Source organism: Caretta caretta, chromosome 11 (genome assembly GCF_965140235.1).
Source record: "Caretta caretta isolate rCarCar2 chromosome 11, rCarCar1.hap1, whole genome shotgun sequence".
NCBI classification, from domain to species: Eukaryota; Metazoa; Chordata; order Testudines; family Cheloniidae; genus Caretta; species Caretta caretta.
In genome coordinates, this window is record NC_134216.1 from 77,634,237 (window position 1) to 77,646,906 (window position 12,670).

Sequence of the window (12,670 nt, forward strand, 5' to 3'; positions counted from 1 at the left end):
CCTTGCTTCTACTCATATTTGCATCCTGACCCCGAAAGTCTTATATCATGGTGTGGGTCTTATGGTGACAGATGGGCGATGCCTTAGGGGTAAAGGGGCGAGGTCCCATGGGTGAAACTAAATAACTGTCCTTAGCTTCAGGGTGGTTTGGCCTTATGGCCAGAGCCAAAATGGCAGCCCTCCCACTCAGGGCTGTGTGGCCCAACGCCCAGAGTCCGTGCGGCCGCCCGCTCCGTCGGGGCTGTGTGGCCCAACGACCAGAGTCCGTGCGGCCGCCCTCTCCGTCGGGGCTGTGTGGTCCAATGGCCAGAGTCCGTGCGGCCGCCCTCTCCGTCGGGGCTGTGTGGCCCAACGACCAGAGTCCGTGCGGCCGCCCGCTCCGTCGGGGCTGTGTGGCCCAACGACCAGAGTCCTTGCGGCCGTCCTCTCCATCGCGGCTGTGTGGCCCAACGACCAGAGTCCGTGCGGCCATCCTCTCCGACCGGGGCTGTGTGGCCCAACGACCAGAGTCCGTGCGGCCGCCCTCTCATCTGGGGCTGTGTGGTCCAATGGCCAGAGTCCGTGCGGCTGTCCTCTCCATCCAGGGCTGTGTGGCCCAACGACCAGAGTCCGTGCGGCCGCCCTCTCCGTCGCGGCTGTGTGGCCCAACGACCAGAGTCCGTGCGGCCATCCTCTCCGACCGGGGCTGTGTGGCCCAACGACCAGAGTCCGTGCGGCTGTCCTCTCCGTCGGGGCTGTGTGGCCCAACGACCAGAGTCCGTGCGGCCATCCTCTCCGACCGGGGCTGTGTGGCCCAACGACCAGAGTCCGTGCGGCTGTCCTCTCCGTCGGGGCTGTGTGGCCCAACGACCAGAGTCAACGGCTGTGCAGTCTAGTGGCACAATGGGGACCTGGGCAGCCACCCGAGGATGAATGGCAGCCAGGGCAGGGGGACCCAGACTCTCCTTACTCCCCCTTGCCCTAGCCCAGGGCCTTGTCCGTGGCCAATGTGTTTGCCGTTGAGTCAGTGGGGATCCAACCAGAACATGCTGACGTCACTCAGCATGACAATGGCTCGTTCACCCAGGTTACTTCAGAGGAGAAGTCTCTAGGCCACGGGCTGGGGGTCTCTGGGCTCCCGGCGTGGGAAACTCCCAGACACTCCGATCTCCCTTGGACGTCTGCAGGCACCCGGGGGTGCGGCTGGGTCTCGGCGCCTCGGGGCTCTGCAGTCAGGGGCTTCAGCTGCTTCTGGACTGGTGCATCCTCCATTTTCGGCGCTCTGCCTAGCGTGAGCTGAGCTGCTCCCTTTCACACTGGTGCTCCAGTTGTAGAGTGTCCGGCAGGGCTGGGGAGGGGCTTGGCTTCCTCTGCCTAGACTGTGGGGTTACGTGGGGCTGGTACACCCCGGCACACGCTGCTCGGCCTCTTCTGTCTCCTCCTTCCCGTGCAACAGCTGCTTTGCCATCTCACAGGAGATGGGATCAGTGGTGGGCTCAGTTGGCTCCTGTTGGCCTCTAGATGTCTGGAAGAGGGAGAAAGGGCAGGAGCACAAATTAGAAAAACAAAACCTTCAAGCAGGGTGGTTTTCCACAGCACAAAACCACCCCACTTTGCTAATGTTCATTTGCAACTTCCCAGAGAGCTGGCATTTCTTAAAGAGAGCACCCAACCCCCGGCAACCTCCGCTACCCTGGGGGCTGGCAATGGTGAAAGGGAGTCTGGGAGAATTTCTCCTCTCTCCGCCTGGCTCTGATGAGTGAGGGAACCACATGCGAGAAGCTGTGTGAATGTCGGGCTCTGTGCGGTGGGGTGAGATGTCCTACATGGTGCCCAAAGGTGGGGTTGTGCTGACTCTGCAGTGTCAGAGATGTCAGACAGTGTCAGAGATGTCAGAGATCAGCTCCAGGGTGCTGCCCTGTAACAGTGGGTGGGAATGGGGCAGAAGTGGGGCAATGGTGCACTCAGGAAAGCAGCCGGGCTAAGGGGGGCCCGAGCTGCAGCCTCTAAAACCCCTGTGTGCTGCGTTCCAGCTGGGCCGGCTCTGCCTGTGAATGTCGGGCTCTGTGCGGTGGGGTGAGATGTCCTACATGGTGCCCAAAGGTGGGGTTGTGCTGACTCTGCAGTGTCAGAGATGTCAGACAGTGTCAGAGATGTCAGAGATCAGCTCCAGGGTGCTGCCCTGTAACAGTGGGTGGGAATGGGGCAGAAGTGGGGCAATGGTGCACTCAGGAAAGCAGCCGGGCTAAGGGGGGCCCGAGCTGCAGCCTCTAAAACCCCTGTGTGCTGCGTTCCAGCCGGGCCGGCTCTGCCTGGCTGGGGTGGGGGCGAGGTGGCTCCGCGCGCTGCTCTTCCTGCCCCCCCGCAGCCACGTCGCCACGACCAGCACTGCACCGGGAACCTCTGTCCCGGGGGCTGCTCTTGCCTGTCGGCTCTGCCCTCCCCCCGCGCGTCCCCCCGCAGCTCCCATGGGCCGGGAATCGTTAATCCGGCCCTGGCCCTACTCCCCAGCCTGTTCCAATCCTGCTCTTGACTCCTGACTCCGGCTCCAACCCTTGGCTCCCCTCGGCTCGACCTCCACCACTCTGAGCACGCGGCCCCAGCGCCCCTGCTCCAACCACTGGGCCCAACCAGCCGTGCTTTGGCTTCTGACCCCAGCGATATGGAGGAGTCGTTCACCGCACTGCTTTCCATGTGTATGGCCCTGCCCTGGTCAGCGCTGGTTTTCATCTGCCATGGTGCTGCCCAGTCACATGGCTTGATTACATCCCTTTGAACTTCTTCAAAGTCTTCTCTAGGCTGATTAATCTGCACAATCTTGTGTCATCTGCCAATATCCACCTCGTTGTTCAGCCCCGGTTCCAAACATAAGAACATGAGAAAGGCCAGACTGGGTCAGAGCAAAGGTCCATCTAGCCCAGTATCCTGTCTTCCGACAGTGGCCACTGCCAGGTGCCCCGGAGGGAGTGAACAGACAGGAATCATCCAGTGCTCTATGCCCTGTCACCCATTCCTAGCTGCTGGCAAACAGAGGCTAGGGACACCAAAAAGTTGATAAACGTCTGCTGTACGTACCATAGCAGGACAAAGAGCTCTTCTGTGTCGGTCCCGGTTCCCTAGTCAAATGCAGAACCCGACACGAGATTTACAAGCTTCTGCAACCATTTATAATGTCTGTTGAGGATGTACCACGTGGTCCTGTCAGATTTCAAAGGCACTTCCTGAAAAGCTGAAACCAAGAGGAAACGGGTTGAAAAGCCTCTGGTGCTGATGTGCCTGGTGCCTAGGAAATCTCCACTCCCGATGGCCATGGCCCCCTGCTATTAGCTCCCCAAGAGTCTAAGGGCACAAGAACAACAACTCCGCTCCTCCCAAAATAGCCCTGCACAGAGAGGAGACCCCATTCTTGTCACTTCCCCCTCCGCCGGCCTACACCCGTACACACATCCCTACACACAGACGGTTGGGGGCACTTGTTCTTTCGATGGAACAGGAAAGTGACAGCCGCAGCGACATTAAACCATCCAACATTTAGGCCGAGATCCACAAAGGGATTTAGGCTCCTAATGTCTACTGAAATCTTTTGTGGCCCTGTGCCTTCATTCCTCAAGAGGTCACAGGGAGAAGTGTTTCCCATGTGCCCTCATGGGATTTCCTATGAGCTGATAACCAATCTCGGAGGGAATCTCCCTGGCCTGCAATCACTCCAGTACAGGGAGGGCAGGTGATGAGGATAATTGTCATCATCATCATCATCATCCTTCATAACAACGGCTCTTTTCAATTCTGTCAGGCCTTCCATTACAGACTTTCAGACCTTTATGAAGACACTTTCCCCACACAGCTTTAAGGTTACGTCTATACTAGGAGATAGAGATGGAATTCCCCTGCTCCCATACACATATTGTGGTACTTCGATGACGCTCGCATGACCATCCTTCTTCCTTAAATGCTGTCCTGAGACAGAGAGGGACCTGTGTCCACATTCAAACCTGTGTTCGGGCCCTGTGCTGCACCCCTGTACTTCCCACACAGGCACAAACACACAGAGGTATTTCCTTACCTTCATACAGGCGGGAGATGCCATCTTCATTCACTGTTTCAGACAACAAATCACAGTAATGGTGGATAGTATTTCCTAGACATACAATGAATACAATGGATCTCATTACTTTTCAAATCCTTCGCTGAAAACTGCTGAAGATGCAGCCATTTCCCCAAGACAGCCCTTTGGAAAATTAAATACATTCCTTACATCTGTTCACAAAGCAGATTAGATAAAGCATCAGATGCCCAGCAGTTACTGAGAAGCTGATTTCTAAAGGAGACTGAATTCACATCAAACCAGCATGATGTGAATTCAATCTCCCCTAGGCGCAGCCAAAGAGCTGTTGTGGACAGGAGAAGTTGGTGCAGTCAATACAGCTAAGTTGCTCCCTTCATCTTGGAATACATGTTAATTCTCTCTCTCTCTCTCTCTCTCACACACACACACACACACACACACACCCCGTTTTAGGATTCTGGTGCTGTCGGAGGGAACAGAGCAGCCATCTAGAAAAGGGCTTTGAAGGAAACATTTAAAAAAGCTGAAGTGAATTTGCTCTGCTTACCAATGAACAAGGCTGCAGAGTGTCGTATTGTTGTCTGTGAGCTTTCCAGGTAGTCTAGGGCCTGGAACAGGAATTTGGGGATGTGGCTCTTGTTGTTCTGCATCTGGAAAGAAAGAAGGAAGAAATGCACAATATACAAAAGACATGTTCTCCCCACAGCGAATAGTCCAGGAAAGCCAAAGCATATAGCCAGGCCATGGCAACCGCCAATACGAACCCATACACCAGAGCAGCACCTCTCTGAAGTCACTGTTGTGTTCTCCAGAACCTCCGCTTTCATTTGAAAAGACAAAAGTTTGGAGGTCTGACAGTTGTGGAGGAAAATGTCAACAATGGGAACGGATTGTAACTCCTGCAGAAATGAACCAGCAGAGAGCCTGGAATAGCGTCTTGCAACCCGACCGAAGCGGATGGGTCCTCAGGCTGTGGGGTTAGAAAGGTCTCTCTCAAGTCCCCATTCACCCCTCTCAAGGCACAAGGAATTCACCTACCAGGCACTTCCCGACACTCTTCAAGAGCTGTGAGGAGCCATCCCAGGCCATGCTGCGGAACAGCCTCTTCAAATGAGCCCAGCCGAGAAACACTGCGCAGCGGAAGAGCGTCAGTTTACATCGCTGCAAGAGAAGGGGAGACCAAGAGGGTTCTCACTGAGAGAGGGATAGTGTGGGGGACACTGGACCTTCTCCACCCCTTGTGCTGTGTGCTGTGATGATGGATGAGGCACGAGGCTCCAGCAGGGAGTGAAGCAGGGAGGAGAAGACTCTGCTTGGGCAAGGGGCTCTGGCGATGACTGGAGTGGGGGCCCCAGGGGATTCTGGCTCTTTGCTCTGAAGGAAATAATGATCGTGGCACTTACCAGTGTCACACTCTCCTCCTGGTCTGCAAGATGCAGCAGCAGCGGGAGCAAGCAGTGGATGATTTCCTGCTGCACGAGGGCTTTGTCCGGGTCCTGCACCCTGCTCACCACGTTGCCAAGCAGTGAAATGGCAGCTGAGCGCACACTGCCCCTCTCCTGGCAATGACACACAGGGGGTGGGGACGCCCGGTTAAAGCCAGGCAGTATCAGAGCAGAACGCGACAGAGTCATAATCCGCCCGCTGCTCCGGTTCCCCCGTGTGAACTGACTTGGGTGGCGGGAGCAGGGCGGACACCAGGCCAGCGCCATAGACATCTTGTGCAGGGCCTGAGACCCTGTGCAGGACAGCGCAGCCCCAGGGTGTCCCAGAGGCAGTTTCTGTCTGGAGAGCCCAGAATCCCAGAACCCGAGAAGATTTGGGGAGAGGGAGAGAAGTCTGCTGGAGACTGGTCTGGGGAAGGGGAGAAGCTGCTGCTGGAGCCTTGCAGGGATTCGCTGCTACAAAACACAGCATTTCTTTTGCTCTTCGGTGCCCCTGAGAGCCGGGCCATTCCCGACCCACCTCTTTCCTGCTGAGAATCTCCACCTCTTTGGGGGCCTGTGTTCTCCAGACAGCTGGTCATCTTCCCAGGGCCAGGCCCCCTCTCCCCCAGGCCAGGCTGCAGCAGGGGCTGGGAGCATGGCGCTGAGACTGAGCTTTGGCGAGAAGAGCTCTGACAGGGAGGTGGCTCAGCAGGAGATTCCCCACCCATGGCAGGGGCGCTCCTTGGAGGCTCCATGGCAGGCTTAAGGGGCGGGAGCCAAGGAGATGGGGAGAAAGAGACAAGGGCATCAGAGACAGGTGGAGGGGGGGAACGGGCTTCTCCTGGGGTTCCAAGCCTTACGTCATCAATGAAGGGGCGAAGGCTGACTGCAATGTCCTGGGAGATGGAGCCAAGCCCCTCCCTCTTGAGGAGGTAGATGATGTCTCCAGCTTTCTGCATGGCCTCCTTGACACACCCTCCATCCCGGTCACAAAAGCTGGCCACGGTTCCTGGCAGCTGGGCCTGTAACCATCTCACCTGCAGGAATGAAGAAGGCAACTCATTACTTTCCGGGCTGACAGCCTGGAGCACATGCTGGACCACTCCCGCCTAGGAGAAACCACGGATGGCAGAGCCCCCCAACGGGGCAGAAAGTCGTTCTCCTGTCACTCTGTGCCAGCTGCTCACTGTAACCTTTGTCGTTGCTCACCCCACCTCCCCCATTGCATCCCATCTGCAATCAGGGCTCCGCTCATGGGGGCAGGGAGCACGTCATGCCTTGATTTGCTCAGGAAAGCACCTCCACCATTTGATGGCTGTGTGTTAAACAACAAGGTTTATGTGGGGATCTGGCTCTCGTTTCTGAGCTATTTGAGAGACATCGGCTTCCTTGGTCCCCTGGGCAATCCACGCCTCTTACCTTTTCTGGCTGGAACACAATACTGCCAAGGCCTCGCAGACTGAGCTTACATATGACGGGATTTGTGTCCTTGGTCCATTCCATGAGCTGCGCCCGGAGCTCTGATTTTGTCAGTACTGTGTCAATGGAAGGACTCTGGAGAAACTGCAAAGAGCCAAATCAACATCAGGTTGAGGAACAGAGGTCTTCCTGGGGGGTCTCTTCCCTGGACAGTCGTCTTTACCAAAGGGCCGCTTACTCCCACCCAAAGTCTCTGGTGCGTAGGGAGCCAGTTGCTGCTGTTTCGGTTGGTTCATTCCCAAAAGTTGGACTCATGCACAGCTCACAAATCAACCCCCAGGGAAAGGCGCGTCTCCAGGCCTCATTGAGCGCCATGTAGAGACCCCTGGGACAGAAGAAAAGCACAACCTCAGGAAAAGGTGAGGAGAGAAGCATGGTCTTGGGGCACTGGAGAAACCTCTCCTCTTGTCCCATAATCCCATCGAGGCACATCCAGCCAGGAGCAATCTCACCCTGTCTCTCCCTCCCTCTCTTTGCCATGCCCCACAACCATCCTTGTGCAGAGAGGAGCTAGCTGGCGGTAAGGCTGCTGAGCTGCTGACAATGTGCCCCAGAGCTTACTGGCCTGAGCTGCTCTCCAGAAAGCCCCCTTGTGCCTATCAACTAATGTATCTCACCTCAATACAGAAAGCCATGGCAATTGTTCTCTGCTCCTCCTCCCTCTCACTCTGGACGATGGTGATTGCCTCTCTGAAAACTGCAGGGAGCTGAGGGTTCTCACACTCGATCATGGCTCTGGAACATGGAACAGAAAGTCCCTTGTGATTTTCAAGGGGGAGAGAGAGTTCCTCTCCAGTTGCTGGGCTGAGCTGGCAGCCTGGAACAGAGGAATATTTCACACGGAAATCCCATTCCCAAGAGAGACCCAGTGAGGAGGAAACTTTGGGCTCCTACCTTGCAATCAGGCCAACACCCTGTGAGTAGTAATATCGGGAGGCTATCGTGTCCCAACCCTGCTGAAACTGGATGATGGCAAATTCCTTCCAGTAGCCGGGCATGGAGAAAAGAGTCTTCACAGCCTCCACTGACGTGCTAAAGAGAAAAAAATACCAGTCTCAGGCAACGAGATCAGCCCCAGGCATGGCAAATCTGCACAAGCCCTGGGAAATACAGCATGGTCAGCAGTAGCTAGCCTCCCCGAGGATAGATCCAGTGTGATATCATGGTGCTTCCCTGCCCAATGGGCCCTGTCTACACTGCAGTTTCGTTGAGTTTCTAACCAATTAGTGACACTGTAGCTTCTTAAGATGATTGGTGTCATCACTCCCTATAGCTGAATACTTGACTCTTTACTGTGACAGGTAACAGGACTCAAGCGGGCATGTGGGGTCGGGTCCTTAGTTGGTGTAAGCGAGCAAAGCGATGTCAGTTTACACCACCTGAGGTGTCTTCCGGCGCTCTGGTTTTCCCGTGTAGATGGAAGCCCCTCCCTGTGCCCACAGAACCAGATGAACGGGTCCCTCTTCCTCCTGCCTGCCTGTGAGGCTGAGATCCTGCAGGGCCTGGCCCCATGTGCTGCCGGTGTGGTTCTGTCCGCGTTCAGGGACGGAGGCCCACAGATTTGCTCAGCAGGCACTGATGAAAGCACTGACCCTTTGGCGGGTGGCACAGGTGGATGGATGCACAAACATGACTGCTGCCTGAGTGTGTGGGGAAAGCAGCTGGGCTGTGGACGGCGTCAGATGAGCGAGTGTGACTCACAAGAACACACGGCTCTCAACCCTTTTCCCTCAAGAGAGACCTGCACCCAACTGAGCCTGGGCCAACGACAGCACCCGAACCACCGATGGCCATGAACGGACCCCAGGTGTTTAGCAGAACAAATCTGTTCTTCCTTTTCCTTTCAGTCATTACCTTAGGGGGCTGAGGCAGCTGGATCCCTCCTCGGGGCTGGATGTCTTGCTGGCCATGTAGGTCCCTGGCAAGTGCAGATCCATCACATACTGCACTTGCCTAACGCAGAGGATGAGCAGCTGGGGATACATTTCCAGGATGGCTTCTCGGTATCCCCATAGGAAAAGGACCTCATAAATGGTCTTCATTGCCTGAAGGGGGAAAAGAATTTCACTCAACTATCCCAATCTGCCCCCTGCCCCCATTGCCATTTGCGACTGTCCTTTTGTCATGTCTCATTTCCTCTCCAGCGTGTTACAAAAGAGGATTGGCTCCTGAGAGGGGAGGAGACATTTGGAAGCTCCTGAACCTTCCCCCATTGCTGGAACGGAAGCAGGATGGAACCCTATGGAAAGATCAGAAGAGTCTGGGTGACGTTATTCCCCGTTATTTCTCTTAATGGTGCAGACCCTGCGCTTTGGCTTTCCAGCTGTGACTGGACGGGCTGAACCATCCTGAGGAGATGCGTTCTCATAGGCCCAGTGTTTCTGGCCCAGTCAAACGTACTGGACATCTCAAGATCCCATGCTGGGAAGATTTCTAGTCACAGTTTACAAAGCCAGAAACCTGGATACTTCCAAGAGACACCCGAACTGCACCTGCTCACTAAAGGGCCATCTAAAGCAGAAGACGATGGAGCCAGGGTGCCAGCAGAGAAACCACTTAAGATCTGTAACTTTTACCTGGGGGAAACTTTATTTACACCTCTTTGGTTTGATTGGAGGTGGCCAGGACACACGAAGGTCTGGTCTACACGACAGAGTTAGATCAACACAAGGCCACTCACCCAGCATCACCCTAACTATGGAATTTCCTTCCCATTGGCAGAACTGCCCCTGGGGGCCAAGTTCATAATCCACGTCCACAAGGGGCAGAGAGTCCAAGTCAATGCAGTTCGGTCGATGCAGTGTCGGCATGGACACCGCGTCGTTTACGTCAACTGACCCTCAGGAGCCTCCCCGCAATGCCCCACCCTGACCGAGGAATCGCGACAAGCGCTTCTGGTGAGGACGTGCGCTGCTGGCACCAGGGCTGGCTCCAGCATTTTGGCGGCCCCAAGCGGAGAAGGGAAAGAAAAGAAAAACCCGATTGAGCTGCCCCCGAAGTGGCGCTGAAGAGGAAGAGAGGGAATGAAGGACCCGCTGCCGAATTACCGCCGAAGACCCGGACGTGCCTCCCCAACTTTCTATTGGCTGCCCCAGGCCCCTGCTTCCTTTGCTGGCCCCCGGAGCCGGCCCTGGCTGACACAAGCAGCAAAGTGCAGCCCCACCCAAGGGATGGGCTTGCTGTGGCGGCTGTGAGCCGAGGGAGGTTAGGTCAGCTGAGCTGTGTAGTGGAGCTGTGGCCTGAAGCTCAGAAGGGGTGAAGCTCACACACAGACACACACACACACAAAGATGCACCATCCTCCCTGCCGTGGTGGGTTCACAAAGTGACATCTCAAATCTCACTTACAGCCAGGGACACATAGCCGCTCTTCTCCTCCCGGCGTCTCTGCTGGAGCTTGTCCAGCAGCTGCCGCAGCACCTCCCTGGTGAGCTGGGGTTCTTCACCCAAGGCCTTCCACAGCTCAAGGGCACATCTGCAGAGTCAGAAATAGAAGTCAGACCTTCCCTGCCTGGCCACCTCTCGCCCTCCCCAGGGAGAGGCTTGCAATGTGGGCAGAAAAGGCGTCTCTCAGTGGAGACACCGATCGGTGTGGGGAGGCTGAGGCTGGGCAAGTCCCTTCAGAGAACGTTGTATTTATTCCTTTCCCCTAATGGGTTATTGTTCCTGAAGCCAGCACCACTGCTTCCAAACAGTGCCCATGAACTGACCACAGAGTGACCAACACACTGCAGACTGCAAAATTCTGCTCTGTTCCGCTAGGGTCAGTGCGGAGGAACTTGCCTGACCTCATTGGAGTTACTCTGGCTATTTGGGGGTGTAACGGAGACCCAGCGTTTGGCCAAGTGTCTCAAAGCACCTCAATCCTACTGCAGTGTGGTGGATGGGGTCAGACACTGAATCAGAACATGCCCTGATAGGAGAGGATTCAGGAGCTTGGAAGGGGAGATTGTACTGCCCAGCGTGACAGAGATGGAAGGAAACTAGTATTGAAATCCCTCTCCTCTCTTCTCTCCATTCTTGCTGATCTAAGTCCTGCTGGTGCCCGCAGGCATCTGCAGAGGAAGACTGCAGACGGATCCAAAAGACTTCCAGTCATTTGACTTCCAAGTTTGGTGAGGAAGCTCGGACATGGTGGTCAAGCCCTGGGGACACTGAGAGCTAGGTTGGACAAATCAAGAGCAAATGGCCTGGAAGCAAGGTCTTCAGGAAGCTTGACTGAAATTCTGTGCCGTGGCTGCCGAGTTTCTACAGCTTGTGAGCACAGCCCCTGGAAAGCACTGTGGCTGTTCCAAGGAATTCAAACCTGAAAGGTTTACAAATCAAACACTCAAAGAAATATGAAAACCAACACTGTATTCCTCTGGTAACTGAATTGGGCAAGAAATTCAATTTCTTTCATGCTGCTCTTCAATTTGCTCTCCCATGTGACACAGATTTGTCTCTGGGCAGTGCAGAACTGCATTGCAGAAGATGCCGAGGAAAGCCGGAGTTGTGACCTCTGGCTAGGGTCCAAGTTGGGTTTCACGGCCCCTAGGGACATGGGGATTGTGTTCTAAACACCTCAGATGGATGACTCTGCAAAGTGACCAGCAATAACCAGCAGGATTCAGAGTTTACAACATATTGAGATGAAAAGAGGCACTCACCCCTCTCAGAGCTATTATTGCCGGCTGTCTGCAGACTCAGGCAGGATGCACTGCATTTATGCTCTGGTCATGTGTGGATGATTTTTTGTCTTTTTTGCAACAATAAGGGCTGGAAATTTCTGTCTTCAGAGATTTACCTCTGCTGCACAGCTCCAGAAGAATGAGTGTATTTTTTCACCAATTCCTCAGCCACGGAATAACTAGGGATCTGACGACAGGTAACAATCCTGCCCTGGTCTGCAGGGGATAGACAGATGGGCCTCATGGGCCTTTGCCATCTCTGCCTTCTCTCATGCACTAAGGAGCAGCCAGACCTCATGAGCCAGGGATGTTGAGTGAGCCCCAAAGTAATTTATTGGCCCTGTACTGGATCTGAGAGGAAGTGGGTGGCCCATAGAAATCAGGACAATGCTGGAATTCTCCAGAAAACTGGCACGTCTCCATCCCGGGGAGTGCAGGAGGAGGGGTTGGCTCCTCAGCGGCTGGGCCTGGCCATCTCCTCTTAGTAAGCATGGACAGCTCTCTGCACAGCAGGAAACTCCCTCCAACTGTGTGAGCCCCACGGACCCTTCCCAGCCTGAGGCCTGTCAGTGGGAGCAGGAAGAGAAATAACAGACTGAGGTGATAACAGAGCAGCTCCCTACCTGTGCGATGACAGCGTGTGAGCCACACAAGTTAGAACCACGTCCTGGGGGTGGAAGCGAGCCAGCAAGGCCGTGGCCCTCAGCGCTGCTTTTCTGGCTCTGGGATCATAGACGTTGTCGAGCCAGATTAAGATCCCTCCCACGACGTCTCCAACCTGGAAGAAAGCCAGGAAGTTGAGGGATGGATGAATCAAAGAGTGGCCTCCTCCCAGGGAAGCCCTCCTGGCAGCCCTGCAAGCTGCCTCTGACCTCAGTTTCCCATCTTGGCTCCTCCATAATCTGAAGAAAGAGGCTTTGACAAGTCCAGGAACCCCAGTCTTCCGCAGGTCTGGTTTAGCACCTTAAAGCTCAGAAAAACACACAAAAGCCTTCCCCAAAACCTTACAGTGGGCACAGCCCAAACTCCCCTGATGTCCCAGGGCCTTC

The 12,670-nt window shown here is 55.2% G+C and overlaps 1 protein-coding gene across 1 annotated transcript; it reads right to left on the bottom strand.

Annotated features, from left to right (window-relative positions):
• Positions 1–1,393: 1,393 nt before the first annotated feature.
• Positions 1,394–6,440, bottom strand: LOC142068483 (maestro heat-like repeat family member 5). Its single transcript, XM_075117633.1, has 7 exons — positions 6,333–6,440; positions 5,449–5,604; positions 5,084–5,206; positions 4,593–4,695; positions 4,043–4,117; positions 3,055–3,208; positions 1,394–1,504 (listed from the first exon to the last, which is right to left on the bottom strand). The coding sequence occupies exons 1-6, from the start codon at positions 6,429–6,431 to the stop codon at positions 3,096–3,098; spliced, it is 669 nt and encodes a 222-aa protein (XP_074973734.1). The 5' UTR covers positions 6,432–6,440; the 3' UTR covers positions 1,394–1,504; positions 3,055–3,095.
• Positions 6,441–12,670: the final 6,230 nt, after the last annotated feature.